The following is an 8,878-nucleotide window of genomic DNA, read 5'->3' on the forward strand; positions in this document are numbered from 1 at the left end:
TATATTGAAGATATTAAAAGGAAATATTTTCTGTTACATTTTAAGGTATTGTCCTTTATGTAATTGATGTCCCAGGGCAGGTATTCTTTTTTTTTTTTCCTTATCACTGTCATAAAATTACAGTTTCTTTATGTTTCTAGTGCACTCATTATTGGGAATCACAATATCATTTTGATATTGTTCTTGCGAGCCTTTGGATGGTACTGAAGTTACATCACTGATGGTGACTTTTTTTCTCTACAAACTGCAGCCTTGGAGACATTTGTACAGCAGTAAGTGCTTGGCACTCCCTCAGAGGTGCACACAGAGTAAAGAAACCAAGTTACTTATGATTTTTTATGAACCCTGAGTACAGACAGCTAATAGAGTATGAATTGCCATTTTTGCGGAGCTGTTTTTCAGAAGAGAGGCCGGCTGGGGAAGTGATCTGAGTTAGAGAAACAGAATTAAGAATAATTTATAGCTAGTGGGGTGAAGTTTTTATAGTGATTCATTGTTCCATCTCAGCATGTGTAACGTTATGAGACAGTTTGTTATAGGTTTGTTGTGTCTCAAGGTAGCAGAGATGCATTTTAATTGAGACAAATAGGAAAAAAATTGGGCAAGAATATTGTTGGCTAAGCGGTATACAGCACAGGGTGTATCAACATGATGCCTCCCCCTCTCCCTCTGTCCTGGTTTCGGCAGGGATAGAGTTAATTTCCTTCCTAGTAGCTGGTACAGTGCTGTGTTTTGGATTTAGGGTGAGAACAATGTTGATAACACACTGATGTTTTACTTGTTGCTAAGCAGTGCTTACACTAGTCAAGGACTTTTCAGTTTCTCGTGCTCTACCGACTGAGAAGGCTGGAGGTGCACAAGAAGCTGGGAGGGGGCACGGCCAGGACAGCTGACCCAAACTGGCCAATGGGATATTCCATACCATGGGACGTCATGCTCAGTATATAAAGCTGGGGGAAGAAGAAGGAAGGGGGGGACGTTTGGAGTGATGGCGTTTGTCTTCCCAAGTAACCGTTAAGCGTGAGGGAGCCCTGCTTTCCTGGAGATGGCTGACCACCTGCCTGCCAATGGGAAGGAGTGAATGAATTCCTTGTTTTGCTTTGCTTGCGTGCGCGGCTTTTGCTTTACCTATTAAACTGTTTTTATCTCAACCCACGAGTTTTCTCACTTTTACCCTTCCAATTCTCTCCCCCATCCCACTGCGGGGGGAGTGAGCGAGCGGCTGCGTGGCGCTCAGTTGCCAACTGAGGTTAAACCATGACACCCTCCTACCCAAAGGGTCGTACCAAGAGAAAGGTATTAGCAAGAGTCAGCACATTTTAGGGGCTTGTTTTCCTACCCGTTGTTGTGGACTTGCTAACTGCACCTGTACTCATTTGTTCACGTAATGTCAGTTGATGCCTGGACCAACAGGTATGTGTATAAAATGGAGTAACAGACAGGCACTAAAAGTTTCACAGTGATCCCTGGTCCATCTGCTCTCAAAATTTCTCTGGCACAGCTGCTGGGTTTGCATGTATTAATGCTGAACTGTTTTTAAAACTAGCCAGTGTATTTTGAAGGTTGCATTAACACAGCATTAACTGGGAGAAAAAGCTGGTCTTTTACTGATTCCCAGGTTCAGTATCTGATCTCTGACGATCATGTTAAAATGATAATTTAAATGTATCAGGCAATGTGCATCACATGATGTTTGTGCCAAACCCATGACACCAGATACTTTAATTACATAGAACATATATTTACACTGTCTTGAAATTCCTTCTGCAATTACTGAAGATTTTACAGAAATATTGTAGGTTGGGGAAGTACTGTATAGAAAGAAAAGGGAAGTGCTCCATAAAGGTTATTGATCAATACTGTCAAAATCCTCTGGACCTCTCTTGTAGATATACTTCCCTATAGCCACACAGTGACAACTCTATACTTTTTTTCTTTACCAGAATGCAACACTTGGCAAAAATCCATAAAAAGTGAATGACTGGCTGAGACAAGACAAGATGGTCTATCCTATCTCTGATATAGACTAGTAGCAGATGCAACAGAATAACCAGGCAAGCATCAGATAATACATTTCTTGCACATCTTCTAGACTTCCCATATCCGCTTCAAAGTCATGTGGGCTTTTAAATACACTCCAGCTTCTCTGTATCCCATGTCCTCAGCCATTACTTCTGGTACTGCAAACGCTTATGTACTCTCAGATACACTGGTTCCTCAGCCCCAACTCAGACCATCCACATCGCCTACATAAGCAAGCAGAATACATGGAAACATGAGGAACAAGACTTCATGGTGGGACGGTGTGGCAGAAAGGCATCAGTCACCCCCCAAAGAGAAATCAGTCTATGGAGGTGCCAAAACCTTCCGATTCAGCTGAAGTCATTGAGGGTTAAGGGGTTTATGTAGGCTGTAAGCTAACTCAGTTTCCTGGTATGAACTCTGGTTCAACACCCTGCTGGGTTTGATCCCTGCTGGGTCCCTGATTACTGCCACCAAATCTGTGCTATTTCACTCCTGGGCTCCCTCCTGCTGCGTTTTATGCTATGGGGTTGAGCATCTGGGGCTACATCTAGCCACGTAGCTTTAAAAGCATAGATTGTTAACGGGGAATCTGTCCAGTTTGCAAGGACAAAATGTTGTGGAGTGTGAAGGGGGCTGGGAGGAATCTTTTTTCTGACACCCAGGTGTCACACTAGCGCTGGCCTTCTTCCTCTTTCAGCTGTGTCCAGAATAATGGGATCTGCAGGTCGTATGGAGCAGAATCTCAATGAGACCCATGGTACGATTCTGTTGATTTATCGTTGTTCAAGTAACCAGTAACCTGAATTTTCCCACAGGTGATTGCTAGGCCACTGGCAGTGAATCTGATTCTTTTCACCCCTGTTTCTTCATCTGTTAAATAGGAATAATGCTATTTGCTTTACTTCGTTAAGTACTTTGGGGTCTACAGATCAAAAGCATCTGATCACAATTGAAGTGTGAACAGGCAAATGGAAAAAATGACTGGAAAACTTAACTGAGTGGCTTCAAACCTCTGAAATTGTTTGAGTCTAATTTCCAGCTCTGATTCAGGTGGTATTCTCTTTTTGTCACCACCTGTTGTTTCAGGCTATTTAAAATCCTAGTTTTGTAAACATTACACCATGTGCCTATGTTAATCCTTCTCTCTTAACACTAAAATCTGTTTTGAAATCCAAGTTGCCTTTCCCCAGTTGTGCAACATTTTATTTTTTTGAACCCTTCCTGAGCAAAGAGCAAAAACAATTGCCCTAAATGGAGAAAAAAAGGGATTTTCAGGCAGATTTAATCTTCAACCTTTTAACACAATAGTATAAGGAGAAACAATGGGTTGAAACACTGTAATGGGGAGCTGACAAGGGCTCTTTCACAGAGCCCTGAAGAAGGATTTATTATTGTTTCTCTCACTGAGGCATTAAGATTGGCAGCAGGTGAGACAGGGAAGCTCTGCATCCATCTCCAGATGCAGTTGGGCTCGTGCATACTGCTATTGCATCTGTAGGTCTTTCATCAGCACATCTCAAAGTGGTTATTTCCACCAGTCTTTGATTTGTCTGTGGTTTTACACAACCTGACTGAACAAGAGGGATTTTATTCAACCAGAGGAGACTCTTCATTGAGGAAACGGTGGAATTAGTAACACACTCTGTGTGTGTGTGTGCCCATGTGTGTGACTGAGCTCATTAAGAAGAAATTTGTGCTCTGATGGTTTCATTGTTGCTGTGCTACAGACGAGAGCTGAAAGGTCTCAGGAGTGATGACAGCAATAGCAACAGGGGTTTTGAAGAGAATTGTCTGTATAGTGAAGAAACCCAATTTTTCCTGCTGTTTTCAAAAGTTGGGGTACCTTTCTTTCTGTCAGCTCTGAAGGGACTCTTACAGTTCCCTGCAAAGCAGGAGGCAAGTGTAAATCACCATCACTTTCACAAGGACAGGGACTCGGGGGAAGTCAGAATTTTAGAAATTGGTGTCTTTTTGTTGCCAGTCAATCTCCCCTTTGTTTGCCAGGGTGGATCAATGTGATCGATACGTGAGATAGCCGTCTGAGAGCAGAGAGGGAAAGCAACATGAGGCAGAAAACCTGTGGGGCTTTACAAATCACTCTCCTTTCACCTCCTGCTGCTGTCTCCACCCTCAGTGCGTTGTGACTCCTCCTGGAAAGTGGTGATGCTGAAGTCTGCCTGGACTAGATCAGCTCAGTCCCGTGCAGTGCTTTAGCCAGCCGGCAGTGCAGGAGGGCTCTGCTTTCCCTGCCGCTGCCTCGTCCTCCTCTGCAGGGGGGAAAGCTCCCATCTCCACATGCTGTGTTTTCATGAATGCCTCGAACCGGCTATGAGAAAACACCTTTGTAACCTGTGCGAATGAGCTGGAATCTTAAAGGGATTAGCCTGTCTGGTAATTGCATTTACAAAGACTGAAAGTGCATGTGCTTTTGGGTGAGTGGAGGACAGTGCAGGAATGGGACTGTGACTACATGGAGAATGTGCTCTGGGGCTACAGCTTACCCACGCTCTGCTCCACTCACCCTTTTGGAGAGGACCATGGAGAACATGTGCTGAGACCGAGTGCTGGGCAGAAGCAGCAGTGGGCTGGTGAAGATGGAGAATGGCACAGGGGACGAGCAGAACCAAACTGGTGTGCCACTATCAAGCCAGGAGATCGTTACAGCTGAATACCAAGTGGTTACCATCGTCTTGGTCCTCCTGATCTGTGGACTGGGCATCATGGGCAACATCATGGTGGTTTTGGTGGTCCTCAGAACCAAACACATGAGAACTCCCACTAACTGCTATCTGGTGAGTCTGGCCGTGGCAGATCTCATGGTGCTTGTGGCTGCAGGACTACCTAATATCACAGAAAGCCTGTACAGATCCTGGGTGTATGGCTACGTGGGGTGTCTCTGCATCACTTATCTCCAGTACCTAGGGATCAATGCTTCTTCTTTTTCCATCACTGCCTTCACCATTGAGAGGTACATAGCCATCTGCCATCCAATCAAAGCTCAGTTCTTATGCACTTTTTCAAGAGCCAAGAAGATCATAATTTTTGTCTGGGCTTTCACCTCCATATACTGTATGCTCTGGTTTTTCTTGCTAGACCTTAATACAGTAGTCTACAAAGACACTACTGTTGTGTCCTGTGGCTACAAGGTGTCCAGGAGCTATTACTCTCCTATCTACATGATGGACTTTGGTATATTTTATGTTGTGCCAATGGTATTGGCGACTGTCCTTTATGGCCTGATTGCTAGAATACTGTTCCTGAACCCCATCCCTTCGGACCCAAAAGAAAACTCTAAGACATGGAGGAATAACGTGGCTCACCAAAGCAAACCTGTGAATTCCAAGATGACTAACAGGAGTTTCAATAGCACTATTGCTTCTCGAAGGCAGGTAGGAACAGCAGTTTGAAATGGCTTTCTGAAACCTAAAATCTGCTTGTTTTAGAGGTCACTAGTCTAAGCCTGTGGAAGGGGGTAAAACATTCTCCCTTTTTGCTAAGTAGTCAAGCTGAAATTCTGTGATACGTATACACATATATATAAACATGTATTTTTTGTTCTTGCTTATTCATTATTACCTAGTGCTAGGATTGGAAAACAGTCTTTTATTTCCTATATCAAAAAGCAAATAGGAAGTGTCAATAAAGAATGAAACATTTTAAACTATAATTTCTTTATACTACAGCCTGTTAGTAATCCTGCCAAATATACAAAGTGACCCTTGAGTTATTTCTGAGATCTGAAGAGAATGAAGTAGCCTGGGAGTTTAGGAGACTTGAGGTTTTGTCCTGGCTAAGGCACTCTGTCACTCTGCAAACGCAGTCAAGTTGTTACTTTTCCTGTCCCTAATTCTCCTGTGAAAAGTCTACTTAAGCAAGTCTGTATATAAAAGTGCTTTGTAAATGCTAAGTATCTTTGTTATTCTGTCTCTCATAAAATATTTTTATGTATTGATGGCTCAAAACCAAGGCATAGTTTTGACTAGCTTCTTTTTATATTGTTAAACATGTATGCTGCAATGTGTAATTATACAAGTAGAATATAGTTAGTAGATTAATTTATGGCTATTTGCAATAAACCGTACTGCCTCATACTCACACAGCATGCAGCAGGTAGCACAGTCTGGTGCAGTGCTGAGAAACGCAGGGTGCATCACTTCGCAGCTGGCTCTCGGGAGCAGGCTCCGGTTGGGTCAGGCAGCTTGACGCGAGCGTTGGGAAGCGATGCTCCATGCTGAGCGACTTGGCTCACAGCCTTCAGCAGCCGCTGCAAGGCAGCCCGGAGGGTCGCTTTGCCAGGCGGGATGCTTCAACCTCCCTGCACTGTACAGTTCCCTCAGGAAACAACGCCGAGCCGTGCACCTTTTCAAACAAGCTGAGCGCCCCTCTTGGGTGATGGGTTGAACTTTATATTCTTCTTATTTTATGTAGATTGCTACTGTTTAATGAGAGGCACCATTTTCCCTTATTACAGAGATGGCACTGACCTCAAAGGTTAACTGAGCTGCCTGCTAGAGCACCGAGCGCTCACAGAGCACTAGAGCCACGCTTTGAAATGCACAATGGAAACATGTGGGCTAGGATATATTTAATTATGTGTCTCCAATTATAGTAAATAGTCAGATTAGAAGTGTTTAATTTTGGGGTTTTTTGTCCATTAATTAATAGAAGAAGATAATATGCTTTTCCAGTTCTCAAGATCACTTTAGCACACATGCTTGATTATGTGTGCTTAGCATCACTTGAAAAACTGACAAATCTTTTACATTGAGCGTTGCTGAATGTGGATACTGCTTTATTATGAAACCAAAAAGTGGGATGATAATGTGATGTCTTTTATGTCTTGTATAGACAGCAAAACTTTTTCTAGAAGCCCAAGTAACCTGATGGTTTAAAGTAGCATCATTATGAATAAAGCTAGCATTTGCGTATAGTACAACATAGGAAGTAAAGCCAGGATAGTGTGGCATTATTAGTAGTATTTTTAATAGAATAGCAAACAATATATAGCAAAATGTAGCCAGTGGTGTAAAATGGGAAAACACAAGTCCATATTCAAAAAATCTAAAATCTTAGCAGTTAGTAAGACACACAAGTGAAAATTTCCTGCTGCGCTGGCAAAGGCATGTATAGCTGACAGTATAGTTTGGCCTCATAATGAGTTCTGCTGTCATGTAAAACTGTCTATATGCCTTCCCAGAATTGTGCTTGCACTACAGTGATGGAGTTGCATATGATGTCCAGCATGTGATCTGTAGAAAAAGTTACTGAAAATGTGGTATACAGTTCCTACGTCTGTGGCAGTTCTCATATTTATCCAAGAACACTTCTACAAAATGAAATTTGTGCATGTTCCTGTGGTGGGTTGGCTCTGGCTGGCAGCCAAACACCCACCCAGCTACTTGCTCATTCCCCCCCACAGCAGGATAGGGAAGAAAAATGGGAAGAACAGGAATGAGAAAGCTCATAAAGACAGGGACATCACTTACCAGTTACTGTTGTAGGCAATGCAGACTTGACTTGGGGAAAACTAGTTTCATTTATTGACAATTTGTTGCCTCTTGTTGTAGCCATAAGTTACATTCAGTCCCTTCCATGAGGCAATCGGCAGTGTGGAGGAGTTGTGGTTGGGTTGCAGAGGTTTCTCACTGCCACCTCTTCCTTCTCACTCTTCTCCTCTTTTTCGGTGTGGGTCCTCTATGGGCTGTAGTCCCTTCATGGGGTGCCTGCTTTGCTAAGGAGTGCCTCCTCTGACTTTGGTGTTCCCTCTGCTGTTTCTCACTTATTTCTTCCCTTCTCTTCTCTTTCTCTCTTTTTCCAGTTTTTTTTGCCATTTCTTAAATATGTTTTCACAGAGGCACCACCAGCTTGGCTAACGGGCTCAGCTGTGTCCTGTGGTGGGTCTGTTGGAGCTGGATGGAACTGTCTGTGTCCAGCATGGGGCAGCCCCAGGTCTCTTCTCAGAGGGGCCACCCCTGCAGCCTCCTCATTGTCAAAACCTGGACATGGACATTCAATACAGTTCCACTGAGTGATTATGATTAAGTATTATTATAATTAAGCTATTATGAGCTGACATTTGTATAACATACCAGAATGAAACAGTAAGTTAGATAGGTTTCCTCAACCTTCATGAAGGTTTAACTCAGGAATTTCATAACCATTTTTGATGATGATTAATCCAACATGGCAGTATGTGAATTGATTCTCCCACTTGTATGACCTGGATTGCTTGACTAATCTGGATTTAGCTTAACACAGACTGCCAGGTCATACCATTTTCTTTAATTTTCTTGGGACTTCCCATTACCTCATCTACATTTTGAAAGTCTTCCATTGTTAAAAATGATCAAAACTTGTTTTTTACCTGAGTAAGAAAGCTTTTTGTCCCCTACGTTGTCATACAAAGGCTGTGTTTTGGTTGAAAAGCACTATCTGAAGCTGTTTCCAACTCATGGCTGAAATAGATACCATCGTCTTATTGTTTTTTAGACTTTTTATTTTTAACCTATATTATTGTGTTAGCATATAGCTATCTGTACTGTCAGCTTTGTGCTTCTATATCAGCTTCCAAGAATTAGTCTTCTATATACAGTCAATACTTTCTATTAGGAGTCATACAGTTATGCAATTTCAGTTGTTTTCTTCAAAAATGGCAATACATAACTTAGGTTTCTGATATGAGGGTTAGCCCAGAATTAGAAGCTGATGGACTGAAAATGTGAAGAATCATAGAATCATTAAGGTTGGAAAAGACCTCTAAGATCATCGAGTCCAACAGTCAACCCAACACCACCATGCCCACTAAACCATGTCCCTAAGCACCTCATCTACACGTCTTTTAAATACTTCCAGG

The 8,878-nt window shown here is 42.6% G+C and overlaps 1 protein-coding gene across 1 annotated transcript in view; it reads left to right on the plus strand.

Annotated features, from left to right (window-relative positions):
• The first annotated feature begins 4,619 nt into the window (after positions 1–4,619).
• TRHR (thyrotropin-releasing hormone receptor) overlaps positions 4,620–8,878 on the plus strand; it is a 16,970-nt gene continuing 12,711 nt past the window's right edge. The window contains exon 1 of the mRNA XM_009323136.1: positions 4,620–5,414. Coding sequence (XP_009321411.1) covers positions 4,620–5,414 — 795 coding nt within the window. The remainder of the gene's footprint in view (positions 5,415–8,878) is intronic.

The sequence above is a fragment of the Pygoscelis adeliae genome, unplaced genomic scaffold (assembly GCF_000699105.1).
Source record: "Pygoscelis adeliae isolate BGI_AS28 unplaced genomic scaffold, ASM69910v1 Scaffold174, whole genome shotgun sequence".
Classification (NCBI taxonomy): domain Eukaryota; kingdom Metazoa; phylum Chordata; class Aves; order Sphenisciformes; family Spheniscidae; genus Pygoscelis; species Pygoscelis adeliae.